Below are 25,919 nucleotides of genomic sequence, written 5' to 3'. Positions count from 1 at the left end.
TCGCCTGACCTGAAACACTTGTGTTCGAACTGTAACAAAATGCCACATGAAAACAGATCCCTAAAGTTTCGGTGCCTCGTGGTTTTTTTGTCGTTAAACCATTTGGAGACTTGCTGGACGATCCCACCGATGCTCGTTAAAAGACCAATGCAACACATATCTTTGTCAGTTTGAGCTGAAGATTAGCGGAATGCTTCTAGATGTGCAGTAATATTCAAAAAATAGTCTTGATAAGAATGGTTTTCTATTGTACTGCCAGTATGACCACTTAATACTTATAAGGCTTTTTTTGGGCAGCTTGTAGATTATCCCATTCGTCATTTTGATCTAATACAAGACTGACTTTATTGGATGAAAATGTTTTGGGAATTGTTTAGCTGGAACCGTGATTGCCAACCGTTTTGATGTCGCGACTGCTTTTTTGATGCTCAAGCGGTTGGCGACTCGCGTTTCCAAATAGTTCGTCCACTCACTTTATCTGCGTTTCAATGGAATTTTCCGTGATTTTGAGTTCCGATACAGTTAATGGTGAAGATAGACATCAGAATATGCTAAATTGTTATTCCACTACTTTTTAAGTCTTCGTTTTACACGACAGTCGTCTGTTCAATACTTTTTAGAACACTGATGTTAAGTCGCCTCTTAGGCCTTTCGGCTTCACGTTCAGACATTCTGACTTGTGGCCCGTTTGGCCGCCATCATATACCGGTATATGTTGCAAGTTAGTCCGGACCGCAGCCGAATGTGGACCACACTGCAGCTGACCCAACCATCCCTGCACATATGATCACTGACTTGGTGCATTATGCCTAGTAATGTACTGAACTTATATTAGTGGGGTAATGTTGGGCCTCAAAACAACACTCACCGATCCTAGATTCCCAATGCAATCCTGGGTCTTTTGTTTAATGTTTTACCAAACCTGTTAGCACTAAAAAAAATCCGAAACAAATGGCTCAGCCAACACTGAATGCGGAAAGCCTAATATATTGCAGGTGACCAAGTGATTGGGTGAACGAAAGTGTAAATGCATTTTCTATGTGGAAGATTACACTGTTCATATCGGAACGAAAACAGATTAGCAACCCACTTTTCTTCAACCCATTCGGTATCTTATCCTCAGATTGTTACCGACTAAGGTCACTGAATAGCGATTCTCGCAAATGCTTCCGAATCCAATTTTCTATCGTCCAGCCTGATAATATTGTAATTGAAATCAGCACCAATTCTGATATTCATAGCCGGACTTTCGCTGCTACCAATCTCATAGGGTTGTTGGCCTTAGATTAATTGTATTTTTAATTGATGCAGATGATTGCTGTGTCGAAACCCGAGTATCGCATCCGTAAACGGATGAAACTCAGAGAAGGCTATCGAAATTTGGGGAGATAGTCATCATCACTATCAGCTGTAATAACCGCGTACTTGTCGTGCAGTGGTTGTAGCTGCCACAGTTTCGTTCAGCGATGATTCGGGAAGGTGGGTAGGTAGCTGCGCATTGGAGGCGGGAGCTGACAAATTGGTGCGTTAATACAGCACTGTAGGTGGACTGTTAAGTGAGAGGATTGTGAAGAGAGCTATGCATTGAAGTCTGTGGTAATGCCTTCCATCATAATCACGATGGGTGGGTGACGATGGGATTGAAGTCATAACGGAATTCTCTATTCGATGAGGCTGGCTTCCATTTCGGGAGATTCGATGAGTTGCTCTGAATTCCCGCGCAATATAAATTTTGCATCTAACTTGATGGAAACTTCTGGATACTATTCGTAACATTGAGCTCCCTCAATGGCACTTATGCATCCAAGCTATTGCCTTCAATGCATAGCTCCCTTCCCAATCTCTCCATTTAACAGTCCACCTACAGTGCTGTGTTTACGCACTAATTTATCAGATCCCGCCTCCAATGCGCAGCTATCTACCCCACTTCCCCAAATCATCGGTGAACGAAACTGAGTTGAAGTTAGCTTACAATGTACGAATGTGTTCCTGGTATAAGACCTTTTTCGGTATCTGATCGTCCACAGTATGCTCATGTTGCAGTTTGGCTCGAATTCAGTCTTAGGATTGCGTGATTTCGATAATTTTGTTCGCATTCACCTACTTATCCAATGAAGCCAGCTTCTTTGCAAGGATAAGTCGTCTTAACAGGTATCCCGTGCTGAGTTCTCGCGAACGCTGACCAGAAACCAGATCCGGACTGATCGATGCCCATGTCTGATTCCAGCAACGCGTACTGCATGCCAGTGCAAAGACCGAACAGCTCCAAATCTGGTTTGATGGTGCCGAACTGGGTTCCCTATTGTCCTGTAGGACGGCAGCACCATTTTGAGAGTTGTAAATGAGCTAGTGAAGTTTTGGAAAGCCCGTTTTCAGGTATTCGCATAACCATTACAGTCGTCGCTTTTTCAGTAACCTGAAACAGGAGACGCCCAAAATGGCTCAAAATAACTACTGGCCCGTACTTTTTCTTCGACAGCCTCCATTATTCTTACTGCGTCAAACTGACGTTTTTTCCATACCCTTCATCACTAGCCTTGGTTTAAAACTGGTTTTATTTTGTTCATTTCTCTCTGTAGGACGTGCGCTTTTTGACGGAGAGTGCTACCGCTCAGGGTGTTCCCACTTTTCCAGCTGGTACTCCATTCACATTCACCGAACATTATCTGTACTTGGCTCGGGAGTCAGCCGTTGCTCTGGGTATTTTCTTCGGTATAATTTTCACGGCTTCTCTGCTCCTGTTCTCATCACCTGTCATTGTACTCCTATTAGTGTTGGTTGGTGGTGGAGGCGGAGTTTGTGCTGCCATATGCGGTCTTGTTCTTTTGGGCTTGGAAGTGAATCCAATTTCTTCTGGATTGATACTTTTCTCTGCGGGCCTTGGTGCCCGCACTGCAGTGGGATTCCTGGGGAGTTGGTCAAAAGCTCATGGCTATTCATCATTCTTTACTCGCCTTTCTAATCTTCATTCAACAAACGGACGTGGATTTTGCGTGTGCAGACATCATGGCAACCACAAACCAGGCTGTTCGTCTACCACTACCCAGTACTGCAGCACACGGCGCAGTCTGAAGTCTTCGGTGGTCCCAGTTATACCTGTAGAATCACTGGAGAAGCAAGAAGATTATATCACTCATTCCCTTCGAACGAATTCCTTTCCCCCTTCGGTGAGGTCCAGTGACCGCAGTGTCATTTGTGGCAGTTCGGCAAGAACCCATTTTGTGCGCAGTTTGAGCAGTCAGTTTGCCTCCTCTCTACACTCGATTGTTGGTCTTGTGGTAGCCGTGGCATTGTTGGCCGCTTCTCGTGTCAAATTCATAGCTGAGTAAGTTTGTAGCTTCTTTTTCATTGGTAGCTGGTCTTTGTGTTTTTGTCCGTTTAGGCACACCTCTGTTTTGCTGGATTTTTCTTAAGTAATTGGGGTTTCTAGTGCGCCTTTGGTCGCTTGTTTGTGACAGCTTCGTTAAAGTATCCGTGGAGTGTTTTCCGTATGTCTCTAGTAGTCTCGGTAGGTTCCACGACAAACTTTCCGATTTCCCGTCACCCGTGTTACATATTGAGAGAGTAACCTTTGAGTTGACCTATCAAATCGTTCTCCTTAGATGAAGATTGTCCATCGTAGTACAAATAACCAAATGAATTATTTCATTGTCATCATGGAAACAGTGTGTTCTTCAAAGGAGTACTTGGTAATAACAACGTTGACCTCAATCTTATTTTTGAATACTAAGTTTACCAAAGTATCCCGAGACCAACATGTTCTTTAGGATTTCTGCTGGCCTGAGAACTCAAATGTCACGCCTATTGTTCCAAACTCTTAGACCGGGTTTACAATTTCTTTTTCTTGCAGCTATTTCTTTTCTTTAGTGGTTGTGGTCAGCATCATATGCCTGTTCAACGCAACCTGCCTCATACCCACGCTGTGTCATCTTCTTCATCCACTTCATCAAGTGAGTTGTCCAGCCGCTTACAATTCGTATTGGGTTTTTAGTCGTGAACGTTTTCTGACTCCTAACTCTAACATTCTTATTGCTTTGTCGATACTCATCCAAGCTGTGTCTAACATGTACCTTTTGTTTTCAGTACTTCGTGCCGGTGAGTATCGTACAACATTCAGCTAGCCGGAAGACGACTTCTGTTGTGAGAAGCCGCCGGTTCCAGAACAAGTTACGCTCTATTGATTCCGCCCTCAAGGACGATGGCGAAAACCCACCGAAGAAGATTTCTTTATCTACTTCATGGCCACTCGCTTCCTCCCCTTCCACACACACCGTGACAACCCATTTCCCGGATTTTCTTCCGATTGATAAACACGCATGTGGTGAGCGACAACAACAATCAGTACAAGAGGCATCCGCAGCATCAGCTCATAGCCCCACAATTCCAACGGCCACTCTAATTCAACCCGTTACGTTGCGCACAACTCCGGTTAAGTTGCTGAGCGAGTATACAAGCAACCAATTGTACGACTTATGCAGCAGACAATTACGTGAACTGGCTAACGTAAAATCACGCCAGGTGAACACCAGTCAGTCTAGTCGTTCTACTGCTTCGCCAGACGCAGCTGCGGCTGCAGCCGCCGTTGTAATGGCAGCAGCAGCTGCGGCTTCTGCTCGCTCCAGACCCGCTAGCTTGAGCACCATATCAGAAGAACCTTCTCATGCGAGTTCTATTGTAAGCCTTAATCACATTACATCATCGGGCGGCGGCGGAATTCAGGAGAACCCCGGATTTGCTCCTAATACTGTCTCTTCCCGTTCCACAGTTTCCGAATCTCGGGGCACTGATTCAATCGATCTGCTAGACTTGTCTAAACTGCTGACTAAGCACGGTCCAGCTATCAACCTGTTGCGTCAATTCTCTGTGTTTCCGCCAGAGTTCGGGCTACATGACGATGGGAAAAGACCAGCTCCCGGCCATCCGCATGACTCCGAAGATGAAGCGGAATGTACCTTCCTGGCTTTTGGAACCACTCAAAAGCCCAGATTTTCTGGGCGCGGCAGGCTTACTCCATCCCCACCACCCTCCTATACGACTGCTGTCGAAGAAAATAGGCATTTATGTGAATCACACCATCCGAACCTCTCCAACACGTCCGAGTCAGCTCCTCTTGGTCACTCTCTCGTAAACAGCCCATCAGTAAACAGCAGCTCACTGAACTCTTTTTGTCCTTCTCTGTTAAATCCTTCCACTGTCAGAATTCACGCACAAAATCCTCGTGCGCAATCTTCGGTCGGTCAGCACCGTCATCCGGGGACTCGATACTGCTTTCCATCCGGTTCTGCAGTCGAGACTCCACGTTTGCACCGAACATCTGCAAAGTACGCAAACTGCCGCCACCATGATGAAACCAGGTGATGATGGATCTGGTTATCATTTATGCCAACATCTGTGTTAATTTCATTTTGATGAAAACAACGAGATGCATTTGTGTACAGCCTTTTTACTGATTTCGGTTAGCATTAATAATAAACGCACGTGTCTTTACTACACCTCTCTTTGGGCAATCTACCTTTGTATTTATTTCTTGGATCTCTGTCAAGCGTACACACCCTGTTGATAAAACTGAACCACCAACGTTGTCTGCTACTGTTTCGCTTTCCTTCCCTTCTGTATGGTTCATGATTTTTGTATTTTAACTTCGTTGATCATCAATATCCTCATGTGCATAACTGGTTCTTTTGTAAGGTTACGCGTGCTGTATCGTAAGCTGACTATCGAACCATGTCTTTCTGTACCCTTTTCTTCAGTGGTTTCTCGCGGCTATTTCCGAGATCTCATTTCGCACCCTTATTCTTTACTTTCACATGTACCCTGCTCTCTTTTTCTTGAAATCGTTTACTCTCATGTACAGCTGCCACTGTATTTTTATCATTTGATCGACCCACTGCATGGCTCTTCAAGCTCTACTACTCTGTTTCGCTTCCTGTGCCTTCTTTTTTGATGCTGTTTGTCTTGTTCTATCCCCTTAACCCCGTTTACTCCGGCTCCTCAACTGGACGTCAGAGCTCCACAAGGTCAGCATTCTCTGCCATTGCGAGCAACGTTTCTAGCTAGCTATCAACACGGATGTGCTTTAATCAAGCGTACACTTGATGGATGTGATGACCTTGTCACGGTCAGGTCTATTGCATTTGTTTTACCGCTGCTCCCAGTGACCCTACCCATGTCAAGTGTAACCGTCGATGGTTGTGCGGTGGTGTTTTCTCGCCCTTCCTCCCTATGGTGCATTGCACTACTCATTTCTGAAGCATTTCTTTTTTTCTTACCCTATTCAATCAATAAAACGCAAGATAATGATTGAATATTATCTCCTAACATGAATACTGTGGTTTCATCTAATCTAGCCCAATAAAGGGATCCGAGTACCGGTGAACTTTAAACTTCATTGAGTCGAATGCTGAACTCCTTAATCGCTTGGTTGTTAAGGATTTTTACAGAAACGGGGTTGCAAGAGAACGTGTTATGGTTTTCATACGAAAGAATGTTTTCGCAGATGTGTTTTATATCAGGGTGATAGCTAGGCTCAACCGTGAACCATCCGAGGGCTCCCGCCGGAAGGGCCTCATACGCCGCATAATTAAGTCAGGGTTGCATTTGCTGCACCAGATGCTTGAAAATGTTCGGATATCGTTACATGCGCAGGACGATCACAGATCCATGTTCACGTTGAACCAGAAATCCTCAGTGTCACCGTGGCAGTGAAACGTCTGAAGAGCGAACATCATTACCATGGGCTGATTTCTATGTACTGGTAAGTCTCGGCTAAATTCAACAGCAGCGAACGAAATTCACTAAAGTTAATGGTTTAGTGGTCCAAATGGAAGAAGTGTTCCTTGAGTATAGGGTTCCGCTTTAACACGACCAACATGCACACCGGTTTAGGGCCTATGTACCCGGGGTGTAGAAAAAACTCGTTAGTACGCATGGCCAGCGTTGTCTATCGCCTACCCACCAGCGGGAAGAACGCCACAATGGTGGCCCACTCGTGTGGTACGCGACTGAAGCAGTGTGGCAGCTGTGTAATGATCCTAACTTACAACGACTCTTGGGAGTTGTGCTCAGTGAGAGCCGAAAGATAAGACGACAAGGTCTATATGGGAACGTTAGCCAAATGTGTAAACACAGGTCTTTTGACATTCTATGTGGTTTGTACATTTGGAACACGGATGGACTTTAGGATGACTTCAATCTAACCTTATCTCCAGCTCCCAGTGCTCCTCAAGTCTGCGCCATTCTTCATCGGTGGTGCATGCAGAAGTTCGTCCATTAAAGTGGTTTGCTTACACAGTCTTCAGAGCTGAGCAAACATCCGATAGTTTGCTTCACTAAAAAGCACTCGAAATTCGGGATAAGACATAGGTTCGGCTTCCGTTAGCAAACAGGTGTACCTCCGGTCAAAAAGATCGAGCAGGAAAAACTCGTGAGGAAGTAGATATCGGTCGGTAATGGAGACAAGTCTCGATATAATCACGTGACAATACAGATTTGGAATTGGTCCCACTTGAGCAATTATATATGCTCACTCGATAGTTCTTCAGGAGTCAATGTCAAAATAGAACACCATTAGCATTCGCTTACGAGTTCAAAAATCAAAATGCATAATGAATTGATATGAATGTAAAACTTACCACTTAGCAATGCAATACCCTTCGGCTGCATGGGACCTCAGAGTGATTCTAATTCGTCTGGAAATTTAAACGGCAAGCTGATGAAGCTTTCGGAAAATATCTCAAACGCGAGGCGACCTTTATAAAGAGGCTTTACTACCCGATACCTGCCCAGATCTCCGAAGGAACCTGCGGTGCGGTTTAGTGCACACCACGGTGAGAGCTCGTATGCAGTCTGTTCGGAGAATAGTATGCAGACTCAACCCGAGAGCAAACTGAACTGATGTCAGCTTCCGCTGCGATGTGTGAACGATCGGCATTCATCCCTATGAAACCAATTTGCCTGGAAAAAGTAGATGTAGTTGAGACTTTTGCAGAACCCAAGAGCTGAACTGATGTCAGCTTCCGCTGCGATATGTGAACGATCGGCATTCATCCCTCTGAAACCAATTTGCCTGAAAAAAGTAGATGTAGTTGAGACTTTTGCAGCAGGATACGGTAGTCATTTTGTGAAGATGAGTTCCTCCGGAATCTCCACACCTAATCCTTGACGTGTTTGATAGTCAGAACAGTCTCTTATCATTATTAGATGCCCATCGAGCTCTTCCCTTGAGTGTCTGGGGTTTATCGTTATGTGTTTTCTGCTTCCAAGGCTCGGCGTGCGCAACAAGCGAGTGGATATCCGAATCGGAAAGCACTCCACTTTTTTAACCTGACTCCAACGGTTGTTGACTCTATTATAACCCTTTGTAAGCACTGTAGGCCCTTATTGAGCGTGTTCGGTGCAGTAGATCTTTTTGAACATGCAGTATTCCTTGAAGAAATGGAACGGATCTAAAAGTCTTTCTGTTGGATTTCCTCTCAACTCAACAGGAAATGGTGACAAAGAAACTTTACTCCAGGAAGTGAAACACTTTTTTCATCCACGAAAGTCTCACTTCTTGACCATGATTTATCGGGAGCTTGTTACTTTTCATGTTCAAATATACTTCAGGTTATTACTGATAACTTTCCGCTTGAGTCGGTTGATATATTGATCTAAAGAACAGAATTTACAGGGCAAGAGAACTGTGATAGTTTTGCTGACGTAAAGACAACGAGGACCTGTTCACAGAGAGCTACTTCGATTTCATTATGGCAACTGACTGCAAAGGTTGTTTCGTTGTTACATTATCTTTCCCCTTATGGCTGCACTGAGCAACTTCTGTAACGTTTTTGCTTTTAGCCCCAAGGCACCGCCCGTCTGGCTGTATGACTTCATTTAACCGGAAGTGACATTTTGTGTGGGCTCAAGAAAGGGGAAGGTGTAGTCCTCAGACTACCGTCCAACAGGCTTGACCTTGTAACTTTGCCTCATTGATCAAAGGTACCGCTGCCTGAACTGCGTTTTCGGACATGGAGGAAGTCAGCATATCGTGGTCTCCGTTAGCCGGATTCATGGCACATTAGTTACCCTGAAGTTATTCAGTCACAGATGTTAAACGAGCAACTACTCGTCTGCACGCTAGCCGGCGTTAACAGAAGGTTCAGTCGACAGTTAAATGACTCATATTCACAATGTCTTGGAGCCGCTAGCCGGGTTAACAGAAGGTTCAGTCGACAGTTAAATGACTCATATTCACAATGTCTTGGAGCGTTTAAAAAGGGTGTGTGGGTTTGCTTTGTCTGATATTCAACCCATCGAATACTTAATTCTTGATATGGAGTGTTGTACACACGACTGTTGCTGAATGACACTGAGCTAGTTCAGTGGACCAAGGTTCTGCGACACATTCCTACAGGATCTGTACAAAATCAGGCTGTGAGCAGATGTCACACAGTGAGAATATTACTGCTTTTCATCCGGTTGGTAGGCCATCACTTTCTTGAAATCCCCAATGTTCAATAACCCCGAACACTTGATGAAACGAACGATCCTGAAGAGGATTACTAGTTCGTCTGAAAATACTTCCGTTTCAATTAGGCCTTCGCTTCGTTAATAAAGATCAAACGTTAAATTGCTAAAAATAAGTGTAAGCTTGTGGGATATCTACTGTTTATTGTGTTCAAAGGTAACTATTAACTATTCTCTAAAAATGAATACCTTTAATTTCGGAGTATACCAACACAACCATCAACTGCATGTCTGTTTTTTAAGGAATTTCTCCTATAAGTAGATATCCTTTATCAAGACAAAGAATTTTGGAATAATTTTTTCTTCAGTGATCATTCTTTTTAATGTTTCGCTGAGTTCAAACGTAATACACTACTCATAAGTTTGCTGAAAATTCCTTGATAACCCACGACCGTTTCCGCCCTTCTTGGGGCTCATCAGGTAGACGCAGTCCCCGAGTTTCCGTCAAATCTATGTTTCATTTGAGTTATTTTCTAACTATCGAAGCTCCGTTGTTTGTTTGTTTGGTTGTCCTAAACCACTCGACCTTTGAAGACATAGCACACTGGGTAGGCACAATAACAGCACCAATGCAGTGTGCGAACAGTAGTCCTCCACCAGGCAACTCAAGATATCTCAACGTGCTGTCTTGTTGATCAATGAAGAATACGGGTTTTTTTAAACATTCTAGTTCGTTGCCCTCTTAGACTCCCACACTTTGTACCCCTTCAGTTATTGGTGAAATCTTTCACAAGGTTTTCCTCTGACGAGGGTATACTACTCTGAGGAGCGCGTAATAGATTTTCCTGTCGGGCATGAGTGGGTGTGCGATCCTTTGGAAATGAGACCATTCTCAGGAGAGGCTTGATAGTACCATCTGCTGCGCTGACTTGTTGTAGAGGACTATTTTTGAACGAAAAATGGATTGCTAATTCGATGTTGGATTCATTGGATTGGTTCTATCCTTCAGAATTCAAGCTCACAGTCTCCAAATTGAAAAAGGCAGAATCTGTCAGGATATTTAGAGTCGTACATACTGAGGGCTCAGAAGAGTTTATGCACTAGATAAGGGTTCAGGAACGCAATAAGCTGCAGTTCTTTTTAACCCATAGTTCAGGTTTACATACTCGGTACTTGTTGGTGTGACTTAAAATTCTTAGAATGAATCTTAGCTCAGTCATTTTTACCAGTTGTATGTTGTCAACGCAGATGAAGTCGTCGGGATTTTGTGCACTGGTTTACACGTTGATGGTGTATAGTGCAATCGGGACTTTTTTTTATCAGATTCTCGACAAGTAGGCTTTGTAATCGCATTATATAAAAGTGAATTCGGCCATTCCTACGCAAGATAGTGTCTCGACGGCTATCTGGATGGTTGTGACATGGCAAATCGAATCGGTATCTCGATAAATGTGACGAACTCATCTGGTCACGAATATCTACAGTGGCAGGCATATCTGTATAACCTGTACCCCTTTCCTTCTTAGACTCATCACACTACACTCTACATCCATCCATCGTCTTTCCAGGAACTCTAACGGAACTAGATAAACCTCTTAAGGAACACCGTGGGCTTTCGAAGAATTTTCAGCAACCTTATAGGTAGTGTATTACGAATACCTATGTATCGTGATATCTCGAATATCGTAGTGACTGAAACATGAGGCGGCCCGGTGTAGCACATTCAGTTGCCTGGAAACATCACAGAAGAGTGATTCAGCTGGGTTCCGGACGAGTCTCTCGGAAAACAAAATTCGTTTGCAAATGAGTGTGTTTCGCTAATTTCATGCAATTTGTTTTAACATGGAACATAAAGGTGATGGAAATTCTGGGACTGCGCTTAGCTGATGAGCCCCAAGAAAAGCGAAACTGGTTGTCGGCTGTCGAAGAATTTTCAGCAACCTTATAATCTCTCTGCCCAAGTAAGCTTTTTGCTAGAACACTACAACAGGTTACATTTTTCGAGAATTGATGGACACTGGCAAGTCAATAACACGGAACTTGCAGTAACGCCCAATTAGGCAAACTATCATGATTACCGACAGTCGGCTCTTGACTACTGACGCCGCACAAAACTATCAGCTGATGCACGCAAGGTGAAACAATTGACTTGTAAACGTTCGCTTTGGCATGTGATTCGAATGCAATAAAGCACAAATTCTAGCCATGCACGCCTCTTGGTGCTGTTGTTTTCACTTTTTGTGTCATTTGGTTTGGCGTCATAATCGCTCTCGATGTGTAAGACACAAACACGTTAGTTTCCGTGCGCCACACAGTATATCTAAAACAGGATGCAGCGTCCTCCTCGTAAATGCACCAACTTTTCCAGATCAATTTAGCCACAAGTTGATTTCTAGCTAATTAGTGGGTGTGGTTGGGTTTATCTCGGTGCCAAATCGGGGGCTCTTGGTGAAGATCGAATCACCCGAGTGTGATTTTGCAAAGCACAAATAGAGAACTGCCGATGGGATGATCCATTTCGCTCAGCAAACCGCAAAGAGTTAAGGTGACAAACTTTGTCTCACAAAGATTGGATTACGGCCAATTCCCAATCTCAAATAAAGGTCAATGTTTCCTGGTGTTGCAGAGTGCGCTATTGGAAACTAAATATAAAAACCTCGAGAACAAAACAAAAGTTTAATTAGTTTTGATGAAAAGCACGGTGCAAAGCTCCAGTTAGCTGCAATTTCTTGCATATCCTACTATTAAGATTGCATTAGATTCAGTACTTCAAATTTAACGAGACGAATGTTTATCAAAAGATATTCTATCGAGTTAAAACCGATGGTCCGCTTTTCGTCGAAGGTCGTTTTGCTTTCATTTCATAATTTCATGGAGAGTTAAAAGCATGCCTTCATATATAACGACGTTTATGGAGGTCTGCGGTACGAAGTCACTGCAGCATGTCTTTTGCTGTTTCTTACTCAGTGAGTGAAGCATAAGTAAAAAGGGAAGGTGGGGCACTGGTGACATCATTCTAGACATTTGCGATTTCGCTGGTTTAGGTGTACATGTTTCCAAGAGAAAAGCAAAGGCACAACCGGCTTTGACTGGGGCCTATCTCTTGGCCAGTGGATATCATATTTTCCATGATGAACCGAAATGAATCTTACACTCAACCCCATTTCAAGTGACTCACAATAAACTATGGCCTTTCCAAATTTTATTCCGTAACGCTGTACTCCTAATATACTATGGATCTCAAACTTGTAAACCCTAAAATAAGATGAAGTGATGGTCAGGCGGATAGTCAGCATACATACGCACTACGTACGCAACTGCTTGTTCTCAAAAGAGGGAGTGGCGGTTTTGTGCACTGTGCACCAAGACTAGTGGCAACGCTTTAGCGTCCTTCCTCGGTTTCAGCCCTAAACACTTATTTGCCCCTAACCTTTGTACACAGAAACACGCAGATTAACAGAATGTTCTCATTGGCAAGTTGGACTCCTTCGGCATCGATGTGTTTTCTGTTAGAGACGAGGATTTAGGTCAAAGGTACAGTAATTGAGCTGAATACCGCAACGTCCTCTCCCCACCTCTGGCTGCTTTCCTCCGGTAATGCGGCATCCACTGCAGCTACTGTAAGGTCATTTAGCGGAGGAGGCCCTATTCGACTGGATGCCATTGAGTAGTTGTTCTTCTGTGCGGTTCGTTTGACATAGAGAATGAGGGATCATCCGTCCCTATTTATTGTAGTTGCTTACGGCTCAGCAAACTGGAGCTCCAAATTTACCAAGGAAATTTTCATAACAGTCTGGATGTCCTTTCAAAAAAAGCTGAGAACTCAGGCATCTTTGTGGCATCTAACGCCATGAAGTTCAGGTAGACGGACTTTGCGTTGTTAAGGCCCAACTGATTGGTCGTTTTGGATGAGGTGTGAACCATGGGACCCTGAGAGCGCCTTCTGCTGCTTTGTTCATCAGAAACTGCTACTTTGCAGTGTCAATATCCGGAGCAGCTTAAAACCTGCGAACATCCAAGAGCTGCACTGTGTATAACAATTTTGCCTAATGGACCACTCAGACAACCACTTCCAGGCATTTGATCTCTGGTACGGCCATTGTTTTGCTGAATGTTTAAGGTCAAATTCCCAACCACACACCAACTCGCTGCATCCTCTTGCGCCAGGCAAAAGCTAGCGTCCACGTAAACAGAAAATCCTGGTTCATCCAGAAATCAAAATTTTGGAGAAGCGAAAAGTGCTGGCAATATCTACAGCCTGTTCCACTTGAGTGGTTCAATATGATTTTGAAAGGCTTCTTCGGTCGTGTAAAAGACGGATGACAATCAACTGCCTTAACTTAGCCGTGTGTCGCACTGGCCAACCAAGGCGAATGTTGTCCTCTGTCTTTTCCGACATAGCACAAATTTCGGGGTGGAAAATGTGTACCTTGGCAGGAGAGTGTGAAAGAGAATGAGGTGTTTAAACGTTGTAGGCTATGTCAGGTTGGGTTTCCTCGTTTCTTTCGTGCCTGGCTGAAGAGGATGCCAGAAATGCCGTCTAAGCCGTCGATGACGTTTGTTCTGCCATTTCCGAAATTATCCGTCTGAATATTTGTAATTGTAAGCACTTCAGAATGCTTAGGGTAGGTCATCACCAGGTCATCTTGGCATCCAGTCGTTTTGTAGCTTTGGGATAATAGAAAGAATTACATAGGCATTAGGATTGTACCGCAACGAAGCTTCGGTGTCAACAATTACGTTGCTACCCCTAATGATTCTATTTTCGAATACCACAGTGGATTGTCACCTTGAGTTTCGCCGTCTATTCCTTAAATCATGGAAACTGAGGTTTAGCGAATGATATTTTGTGTGCCATATCTACGGCACTTCAAGAATCAGGGATAGTATCACTAACCTCTCCCCATTTTCCACCCATATTCTTAGTACGAGTAAATCGGTGGGGAAGAAACACTGGTAGCTTTTCATAAAGGAGACTACTCACAAGATTGCTGAAAACTCTTCGACAGCCCACGACCAGTTTCGCCCTTCTTGGGGCTCATCATGTAGGCGCAGTCCCCGAGTTTCCGTAGATTTGTTTAGCTGCCTATTGCAATGGAGAAAACGTAAAGTTCTTGAAAATCTCGCATACACGCTCCTTTACCAGTACTAAACACATCTGATAAAATCAGGATTGCAAATGCTCATAATTCACCCGAAGCTTCCTCTGCGATATCAAAGATAGCAAAGAATTGCACTTGAAACCTATAGCAATGTGCCCTTGTGGTTTTTGTGCCCATTAAATTTGCAGTATTTTTCATTTACTTCGTAGCTTTTATTGTGAGTTTTGCTGATAACCCATAATCAGTTATTTCAGTTTTTAATAAAAATGATAACCAGCCTTCCATATATAGTATAAAGCAAAAGGTCCACAAAAATTCAAATTGCTAAGAAAATTGCCAGTACTGAAAATAAAACATGTGACTATTTTAGATAAAATTATAACCGAGTGATGCTACAACACGTAAAAGCCTTGATCATCCTGAACAGCGAAAATACATACGTTCTTCAGTGCCGGAGGATCCTGCTTGAAAGTGACATTTGGAGAAATGATTGCGAGAGAATGATTAAGGTACTGATGCACGTGCCTGCGTTGTGCTCTTTGTATTGGGGTTAGATTCCAACTTGATGTTGATCCGCTAGGTGCAGGAATAAAGACACAAACCCAGGTCAATACGTCACGGGAAGTAACTACACTGAAGGCTCATCTCGTCTAGAAAGCAACAATAATCACACTGGTGTCCCGGCCTCGGCGTCTAGGTCTTTGTTTACTCATCCCTTCAATTGCACTTTCCACATAAATTTCATTGCTATAAGAAGGAACGGAAATCGTCGTTGGGCGACTGCCAAAAAAGTGGAGCCTTTCAATCACACACGGCTTGCCGATCGATCGCTTGAAGTGTTTATGGGTTCAAACAAGCACGTGATCGTTAACCTTGCGTAGGCCTTCGTCCCCCGAGCTTACTAGCATTCTCTCATCCATCACATTCCGTATGGCATTACTCATTTGGCCACTAAAAACGTTTCTTTTTTAGTTTGTTGCCATTAGGACGCTAATGCCGCTGGACAACATGGCAATAAATAAATATCCCCGCCCCACAGTCTGTCGGAACTATCACCAAACAGCATGTATCTAACCTTTTGAAACAGTTAACCACCCGTACAAAATAGGGGTGTTCAGCAAAATGGCCAGTAATTCATGAACTTTGTGTAAAATGACGTGATTTGGAATTGCGTTTGTGACCAAATCGAAGAAAACAATGGTGCTAGTCATCAGTCCAGACCTCACTGACAGCAGAAAACAACTGAGAGGGGACATTGTATGGTTGTCAGCGTATGGACCTCAAGCATTAATCATATAAACTTTGTTGCCGACAGCAGCTGTAGAGGCATCGCACTATCTAATTGTTAGGTCGTTGGCTAGCCGGTCTATCAATGTTCTTTATGTTGATCTAAGAGAATGTCATTGCAGCAGTGGGAGAGAAAAGCTAGATGAAGTGACTCAAAAGCTCTGTGACTATGTAGCTAGTAACCTTGAGGCTGAATCTCATCTGGGGCGACAATAGGCTGTCAGACGCACTGGATAAGCTTTCATCCCATCATCAAGGGCCATTCTTATCCAGTAGAATTTGTTGTTTGCCACTTTTAATAGAGTGGGTGTGGTGTGGTATTTCTTAGAGGTTGAATTAGAGGTTGAGTTACTGCGAACGGTTGAGTCTGACTTCTTATAACAATTAATGGCTAGCGTGCAACTTCGCTTCTTTGCAAAAACGAACATCAATAATACTGCCTCTGTTGGTGACGAGATGCCTACAACTATGTTGTCAAGATCACTAGACAAATCCACCATCAAACGCTTTACTTACGAAATAAATGGAAACAACAAGAGCGAGCTATTCAAGGTCCTCAAAAGTGCTGCGTGCCGTCAACTAGGTTAATCCTGCTATATTGACTGTTTGATCTGCCCCCTCAAATTATGGTTACGTCGTTGCTGCTCAGATTCCTTTCATAAGATATGCCACTACGTTTTCAGTTGCAACACCTGTGGAAATCTCACCACTTCACCAGAAGTACCGTTTCCATTGTTGAATGGACATACACATCTTACTATGATACCTCATTATCCGCTGGAAACACGTGCACTACTCCGCACACCCACTACTGCTCTAAAGCCACCTTTCTTGCCGGTCTGGCTTGTACAATCAAACACTGAAAATGTCATGGGGGTTGAAGCTAAAGTGTTTTTTGGAAGTTTAATCCAATACTATAGAACTTATACCAATGACACAGATAATGTTATCCAAACAACTTCCAGGTTCGTCTTTGATAAAGAGATCAGATAGTATCAGGTTAAATACTGTTGAAAATAATTCCGGCTTTTATGAGTAAACGACATACTCTCTAAAGATTTATCGACTAATCGACAAACCCATCATCTTGGACAGCAAACGCAACAACATGCAATAACATTAATCAGCATTCAATACTTTCTCAATGGATTCCCACGAGCATTCATAAGAAGGTGAAAGTATGCGGTCCTTTCCAACAGATTAATGACAGCTTATGTTGGATGTATTCTTGTTCATGGTCCTATAATGAGAAAAATTTCAAAAAATGCAGTAGGAATTTAGGGAAAGGTAATGAAAAGAAATTTCGTCACTAATGGATGCTCTACACCCTATTTTAAAGAATGCGATTCGATAGTGGAAAAAATCCGGTCCTCCTAGACACCACCTAAGAGTAAGCTTATGTATGACTCCCCCTAGCAGTCATTTTGGGTCTACAGGTAGCCTCAGTGAACACTATTCACTAGGTTCCAGTTGCTTGTATCGTTAAAGTTCTGTTTCAGGAAGGCGAACAAATGATAAATCGGGATGTGTCACCTTCAGAAACTGCAGTAGGAACCAAAGCACAACTGAGTATTGGAGAGACTATCTGGAGCGAACAAATAAAATGATCTCATATGATGTATTCTCCCGTGGAGAAGGTAATGCAAAACATAAGATTAGCCTCTTAGACACTTTGCTTCGGCTAAAATTCATTTGACGAAAGACTCAAACTATACAACTTCATTTGATGCGAATTAAAACGACAATTACATCTGGAATGAAGCATAAAATACGACTTGACCTTAGTTCACAATCTACAACGTATTCCCCGAGGTTCGCATATCAGTGGCCCTCGTTTCACTGACCATTCCTGAAAACAAGACCGCTACTGTCACACTTTTGTTCGTCAACCATTGACGCTGCAAAAATGGTTTAGTTGGACGACTTATCAGATCACACGATGAAGTGTTTGCAAGTAAGCTAGTCCTCTATAGGGAACTAGCCTTCTTCCGCTCGATGGATGTTGAACCGACTGGTTTCTGCAATTTCCTCAGTTTTTCCTCACCTCACTGAGCCTACAACACCAAGCCCGTGCCATAGATCATTTGCGCTATTTGTTAGAGTAAGCTGTTCAGACTCAAGGCTTATAAGCTCAACATAGCAAGCTCGTGATCCCACATACATGGGCCTAGTTGCAGAAATTCAACGTCGAACACCTATCAGTCAGCTTCAGTGCCACGGAAACATAAACAGTAACTAATTGTGGGACATTCAAAAACATCAGCAAATAACTTTCAAGTCAGTACAAAACTGTGACCGGCTAAAGTAAAAATATTCTCCGAAATAATCTTCTGCTTCATATTTCTGATGAACTTGGTGAGCGAAATTCTTGAAACGTCTCGTGATGTTCACAGGTCCTTGACTCTAGTTTTCCTCAAATATGGTATACACCCTGCAAAACTTTTTCAAAAGCTTTAGGCGAAATCCATTAAGCGCTGTGTCTAGAGAGCGCCTAAATTATCTCAAGCCATCTAAATGTTCCATTTTGGGGCACGCCAAAACCGGAGTGAAACGAGATGATCCTTGTCATCATCATAATTTGCATACTTGCATCATATTATATTATATTATATTATATTGTACATCGTATTATATACCATAATATATTATGGTTTGATATGTTATCGGTGAAAGTAATTCCCCCCTCTTTTCATAAGACTTTATATCCACAGGAAGCCTCAGCAGTACTTTTCTGCTGAGCAAACAGGGCCTCATGAGCTGAAAGAAAATTGGCTAACCACACCATCTTGCTTTCACAGTGATAGATTAGGAATATTTTTTCTCCAGCTGTTGGCAGAAACTTGCGCTAGCAGTGATATATTTTACTCCGTTGGAACTAATCGGGTTTCCACTGTTGGTTTTGGAATTCACCACCAATTTAATGAATTTACCTCCAGACTAAAATCGAAAAAAGCTTCTGACGAGTTTTCAAAAACCGTTTATTCTAGCTTTTCAAGGCTTTAAATTCGTTGGTCATGGTACCATTAAGCTTCGGAAGATCGTCTTCTCGCTGATCTTGTACAAGGTGTGAAGCATTATCGAGTACAACAAACAGGTGAGTAGCATTCCGTGTTTTCGGCGGAGACACTTTCGGCCCAGACAAAGAAGTACGAAAAGGCTACATTCGTTCGAACTCGGTTTTCTACGGAATGGGTGGTATATTTGTTGTCTGCACTAAAATAGTAGTGGATCATCGGCAGTGACTCGTCCACCGCGTTTGTAGAAGTGCGATACGGAATGGATATTTGTTGTCTGCACTAAAATAGTAGTGGATCATCGGCAGTGACTCGTCCACCGCGTTTGTAGAAGTGCGAAACTGACCAGATTCTGTTTCATGCCTTGATACATTTGATAAGGTAGCTAATCTTTTCCCGCCCATCGTTTTGTGCGGCTGGACAATTCACTTAGGCCTTGGATATGTTGATGTTATCGCAAAATATTTGCATGGTGTGCGCGAGATAAAAGTTTGTCAGACCGACACAGAGGGTCTTTTTTCAAACACCAACTGGTAATCGAATCACGTTGTGGGTGTATATTTCCAAATCAACGTTGGTGGGCTGATTTATTGGTAATAAGTGACACATTGGGGCATTGAGAGGAGACTGTCTGTTGTTAGATTAAGCTGGGTGGGTGGAGGTAGAGGTGAAATGTAGCTTATAGACTAGAGAACAGAGGTTCATTCCGTTTTTTGCAGATAGGCCTCCCAGGTCGTGATGGGCATCTGTACGTTTGCACAAATGCGCATACACGTGCACATGTGCATGAAAGCGGGCCTTGGAAAAATGATAATGCGGTCTTGATTTTTCCACTGTAGTGCCGAGGGAGAAAAGAACGTGCACAGGCACACAGAAACAAAGATACAGCAGAAACCAGTTCTCAGTGGTAGGCCATCTGTGAAAACTAGGGAACGACCGAGCGAGCAAACAAACACGGTGCGCGCATACCCCGAACCTTTAGCATCTGGAATTGTGAAATGAGACCACCTGCATAGACAATTCATGTTTAGGGGTGGTCGTCTGGTTCGCTGAGATCGACACTGGTGCACCGGCAGTCATCACCACCATCATCATAAGCATTAGAATCTTGTGCACACACCCCAAACCACTCGGAAACCCGCAGGGACTGTTGATTAGTGGGCTAGATAGCAAGCCATATTCAACGCACGGTACTTTTGTGGAAATGGCAAAAGACAAAACTACCGTGCTTGAGTTGAATAAACTCATTTACATACTTTTGCTTGGCCGTTCCGTCGCTGCTGCTAGTCCGCATGTTAAACTAGCATAGAAGCCCTCTTAATAAAGGCTTACAGGTTAGATTGCTCAATTCCGTCAGAAATTTTCAATATGCAGATGGGTAGACAGAAGTTTACAACATCTGACGAGAAACTAGATGAATAGCGTAGTCCAAATGACTGATGTTTCCAGAAAAAAAGACAAGGAATTCGGTTGATCAACACTTGAGCACGAAACGAAGGCAAATTCGGATATATCCTTATTGGTCGCTGGAAATTCACATTCGGGGGTAATTTTGGGTACAAAGTAGGCGGATTGAGTCGCAGAAATCCTATTCGGATGGCAAGTTATGAAAGCCTAATAAAACATAAGAAATATTAGCATTCTAAAGGCAATTTTAACATGAGGCTCTGGTTCAGATTTTTGTGAAATTGTCAAGGAAAGTCACTCTGAACATAGCATAGATTAGTGTGCTGATCTTAGAACTATGAAAAACTTAGGCAGTTCAATTTTAAACATCGAATTTATGTGCATAATCTCTGTATCCAATGTAAGTGAGGAAAACTGACGCCTGTCCACTTTGAAAATAAACACACCTTTGATACAGTGAACAACAAAACTGTCGTTCATATGGTTAATGCAGTTTTCGTCCTACTTATGCAGCTGAACGTGGGATATCTGTTTACATGGTGTCCATAATTTCTGAAAAGACAGATGGTCCTTTTTCAGAGTGGTGCGGCTCGCAATGTGTGTTGACCAGTAAAGGGTTTTCGGAATTTTACGACGTTTCTACTTTTGGGTTAACCCGGGCAACATCTTTCTTTACTAATAAGTGACTAAGTATTTGCAGACATTCGACAAAAAATAAGGAGTCCTCAAGATGCATTTGGACCTGACAAGCAATATGCGCATCAAGTCACTTTTCCATTTACTTTCTTAAGAATAGAAACTATGGCTGCTGAATTTAAATTTTAAGTGATAGTGTTGGATTTCTTCAGTTTTTTTTTCAGCAGGACATGGAGCAACTATCAGAAGAATAAGCAACAAAGACAAATGAGAAAGAAAATGCATAAAACACAAATTTGTCACGCGAACTGGACATATGACCCATCCCAGGTTTTCTGTCTTGCGTATTAGGTCTATTCAACAGCATTTGATCAGAAGCATTGTCTACTTGCACGTTCATTGCTTCCTACTACTGTTTGTTCGTATCTCACAGAGGTAGGTAGCCTTAGGTTCTCTTTATTGAAATATCGTTATCCAGAAGCTAATAACAAAACCACAGTTCACTTGCTCTTGTTGTGACTCCCCCTACTTTATTCGTCTGTATTTTGCCCGGACTAGTTTTTGGCTTTACAAGATTATGCACATTTCGCAAATGTTATGCAAAAAACTAGAAATCAAGCCATCCAGTGAACTGGGACTATTCATCGATATAGCAGGATTGAGAGCATGCACTTCTGATTAACTCTTTTTCACCATTGACCTCTCACATCCACCGGATGGCTCTAAATGAACAAGGAATTAGTGCAATTCTTGCACGGATGTTCGGCTAACACGGACAAACACATGATTTTATGAATGCGGAAACAAAACCGATGGAGTCTGATTTGTGGTTGACTTAGGCCGAAAGCAGCCTACGTTGAAAGCATCAAGGAGAAAATTTATTTGGTGCCTTGGATGGATTTTCCGTACTTCCACCTAGAAAGCCTATAAGGCACTGCCCAAATTCTGCTAGATTGTGCCCCCAGCAAATAATGACACTGAACTGCAAGTCTTCGAACTTGATTAAAGGTCTCTTTTGTGCTTCTGGGATTTTTGTTCGAAATTCACCCATTTCTTAAAATGATGACTTTATCCAACGTGATTGAGGAGATCGCAACCAGAATGATGTTCAATCTGGTCAGATTCAGGGTCACTAGTGAATAAAGCGGGAGTTTTGATTCCAGAAGTTCACCGGAATATTGGAAATGGTCAATTAGTAGCCTAGGGTTGTGCATAGTTAAATCTGTCGCCACTGGCTTAACACCAGAACTCCGAGTAAAAAACTGCCTATTCTGACCCGGTTATTCGACCTGATTAAGCGTAGCTTTCGAATGCAGCCATACATCCACAAAACTGAAATGATTCTGAAGGTGCATGAAAAAACGAGGCGTTTTACAACAAACCCTCGGAAATGTTCTGGAAGAATTATCACAGGCACCACTTGTTGGCACCATTATTTCCTTGCGTTTACTGTCGAAACCAGTCTTTCGGCTCTTAATGAAAAATGCTTCGGAAAGGACAAATAAACATTCTAACTTGATCAAAATTGTCACAACTGGATCGTCAAAGAATTGCGTATGAATCGATAGATTTCAAAGGTCTGTTGGCTCCACCCAGGCAAATGTGAAAAATCGTCATGTTTTGGTGGTACTTCACCGCAGCTCATTAGGACAGACCAGCTTGTTGCTCCTAAGAAGGTGGCCCCTTGTGGTTGAATGTCTGTACTGATCTATTAAACAAAATGATCATACCGTGAAAGTTCAAAACAGTGTACGCCAAATTTTATCGGTTTATTCGGCATAAAAGTGATGAACCGGCAATACGACTTCAACAGCATGAGTTGTAAATCGAGTAAAAGCCAGGCAATTATCCAGCCAAACATTTCGAATACTGTATCACCAAGAGCATTGATTTGTTTACTGGGTGCTCAAAAATACTGATCGGCTAGAAAAAATCCATCTATCGGGGCAAATCTGCGGAACACATGCGCACCACATATTGTGCTCTACAAAAAATGAATAGAGCGACGAATCCTCCAGGGTCAACGGATATATTGCACCCCGACGAAGACCATCAATTTATCGAATAAAATAGCCAGGCACCGCTGATATTATACCGCAATAGAGGCCTCGTAGAGCACCAGTTCCATTAGCATGTTCTACCAGCTTTGGACAAGTTCGAGAACTTCCTCCCAGAGTGCTAACCGATCGCTGGGCTTGGAATTCCGTCACTCACAGGCATCCATCAGGAAAATAGTATTAGATTTTCCGATTTATTATATGCTCGAGAAACTGCAGAACATACAAGAAGCTTCGGATGAGCGAGGCTTTGGAACAGCCGCTCGTGAGCTAAACATGATACAATAGTTTGTTTGCACCTGCCATCATACCCGGTACACCCGATCTCAAAAACCCATGATCGACGACCAAACGTAGTTTAGCAGACAATTAAATCATCATTTAAATTGATCGATAAACATGAGTCCGCCAACGAACTAAAGCAAGACTGGCTAGGCAAGGAACATACGCTAGCAGATAGGCTGCTCCGATGGATTTCACTGCCCGTATAAAGAGACCACCAATGAGGTACATGGTGTATCAATGCACTGGCTTTACGAAAACCGCGATTCGTTCAAATGATTCAAGTGAGTGTTTCCACAAGAACATTCCATAAAAAAGCCTTGAAAACGCAAAAAGTAACTCCAGACAGACAAAAGAAACAAAAGCTTGAAGGTGTGCTATGTCCCTGAGTTTACGAGTTCTGGTGTTACGCGCAGCGTGTTTGTCACAATCACGCGATTCTAAAACATCCGATAGTTGAAGAAAACCCATTCAACCAGTTCCAGGATGATTGGGTCCCTTCAATGAAAACCTCGAATTTATTTAACAAGCTGTCAGATTTTGAGAGTGCGTACTTTAAAAACTAGCCTATCGGTAATAACGAGTTGGAAAAAAAGAATCGGAAAATATACTGCAATATCTCGACTATGGTACCATCTGAAATTTCAGGGAGCCTTTGTGCAGCACGTTCGGTTGAAGAATAACATTACCGATGGATTCAGTTAAGTCTCCTATGGAAAAAGAAAGAGATATGCAAGTGGGTGGATGAGATGGTCATCGAAGCAACGTGAAGCTGCCCCCACTAGTTACTGTGGTCAGCACGAGCGTGGGGTATTTGAACAGGCTAACACCATGTCTAAAGCCTCTCACCACAAACGGAGCAGGTTCCAATTAAATTTTTGATTTGGATGACTTATGGACTTGATCTTATTTCGATTGAAATTCAGTTAAGTGTTCTTGAACTGCAATTTTTCGAACATGCAAATATCAGTGACCCCTACATTCTGTTAGCTACTGCTTCGATAAAAGACTTTTGATGCGTCAAGTTGAGTCATATCTACACGCTCATCAAAAGTAAAACTAAAAGCTTTACAGAGGCTTTCAAGCTAGAATGCTGAAAAAAAACGAAATCTCCCTAAACTAGAATCGGAAAATTGCAATATCTCGACTATGGTACCATCTGAAATTTCAGGGAGCCTTTGTGCAGCACGTTCGGTTGAAGAATAACATTACCGATGGATTCAGTTAAGTCTCCTATGGAAAAAGAAAGAGATATGCAAGTGGGTGGATGAGATGGTCATCGAAGCAACGTGAAGCTGCCCCCACTAGTTACTGTGGTCAGCACGAGCGTGGGGTATTTGAACAGGCTAACACCATGTCTAAAGCCTCTCACCACAAACGGAGCAGGTTCCAATTAAATTTTTGATTTGGATGACTTATGGACTTGATCTTATTTCGATTGAAATTCAGTTAAGAGTTCTTGAACTGCAATTTTTCGAACATGCAAATATCAATGACCCCTACATTCTGTTAGCTACTGCTTCGATAAAAGACTTTTGATGCGTCAAGTTGAGTCATATCTACACGCTCATCAAAAGTAAAACTAAAAGCTTTACAGAGGCTTTCAAGCTAGAATGCTGAAAAAAAACGAAATCTCCCTAAACTAGACGGTACAAAGAGGCGACCATGTGGTTTCATCGTACCGGTTTTCTACTCTGCAATTTTCCAACTAGTTCATCGCAGCAACTGCTACAGGGAACGCAGTCAACTGAATGTAGATGAACCGTTCTGCAAAGATCTCGACGTTTCGGGTCTTTACAGGTTGCCAGGTTTCCCAAAGAAACCAAGTTATGCGGGACAGAATATGGGACAAAATTACTCGTCCATATGAAGGCGAATGTAAATCTGTTTTTGCTGTAATAACGAAAGGAGTCCTACGTGTAAAGGTACCAATTCCAAAGATTTTTCTCGGTTAAAATATTGAACTGAGTTCAACCCCGGGTTGCCCGTTCTCACCTCATGTCGCTCTCATTTTACCAATCTTTAAAATCCAAAAATTCTGCAGAGTGGCCGCTAATTTGTCTGTTAGTATTTGGGTATATATTACTTCAAAGTTTGCCGGCCTATTTCTGAATCAATTTCCTATCTAATCTCACACAGTCGCTTCGATCCAACCACTTATTCAGTCGGACTTCGGAAGCCATTTCTGACTCAATTTAGCGTGCACGGACTCAAGAATGCCACTATTCCTAGAGATGATCAGACAACCGGTGACATTTTGTTTGTACAAACGATTGTGTGACGACGAATTTGTGGGGCACTACGCATCTTCACGGTAAGGTGACCGATAGGCTGGTCCGGTTTTCAAGGTACTTTGCAGTTCTCAATCAATTGGAAAATGTTTGGGACCGATTGGGAAGTCATCGTTTCAGAGGGGTTTGGTAAACAATCGGTGGATTTATTGCTGGGCAACGTTTCGCTTTTGACACAAAAGCTTCGTTTAGGAGAGTGAGAGCACTGTGTACAGAGGAGGTCGACCGAAGAGCAGCACAGCTCGAGGTAAGAAAACGCTTTCAAGATGGCGGATACCCAGTGGGTTTAATTAAGCGACAACTAAGACGGGTATTGGTGCCAACACCAAGGCCCAACAAGGAGTGGATCGGAACAGCGGTCATTCCATACAAAACAGGGACATCTGAAGTCATTAGAAG

General features: G+C 42.8%; 2 protein-coding genes across 2 annotated transcripts in view; one reads left to right on the top strand and one right to left on the bottom strand.

The window, feature by feature from the left end:
- The window catches only part of T265_04436 (hypothetical protein), a gene marked incomplete at both ends in the record, with an annotated part of 55,516 nt that extends 49,223 nt beyond the window's left edge, over window positions 1-6,293 (top strand). The window contains 3 exons of the mRNA XM_009169181.1: window positions 2,580-3,325; window positions 3,851-3,950; window positions 4,084-6,293. Coding sequence (XP_009167445.1) covers window positions 2,580-3,325; window positions 3,851-3,950; window positions 4,084-5,358 — 2,121 coding nt within the window. The remainder of the gene's footprint in view (window positions 1-2,579; window positions 3,326-3,850; window positions 3,951-4,083) is intronic.
- A 1,603-nt stretch (window positions 6,294-7,896) lies between these two features.
- Window positions 7,897-25,919, bottom strand: part of T265_04435 (hypothetical protein) — a gene marked incomplete at both ends in the record, with an annotated part of 29,114 nt that continues 11,091 nt past the window's right edge. The window contains one exon of the mRNA XM_009169180.1: window positions 7,897-8,065. Within this exon, the coding sequence (XP_009167444.1) occupies window positions 7,897-8,065 (169 nt within the window). The remainder of the gene's footprint in view (window positions 8,066-25,919) is intronic.

Source organism: Opisthorchis viverrini, assembly GCF_000715545.1.
Source record: "Opisthorchis viverrini unplaced genomic scaffold opera_v5_73, whole genome shotgun sequence".
NCBI lineage: Eukaryota > Metazoa > Platyhelminthes > Trematoda > Opisthorchiida > Opisthorchiidae > Opisthorchis > Opisthorchis viverrini.
The sequence above is the reverse complement of the archived record's forward strand: the minus strand, read 5'-3'. Positions and strand labels throughout refer to the sequence as shown.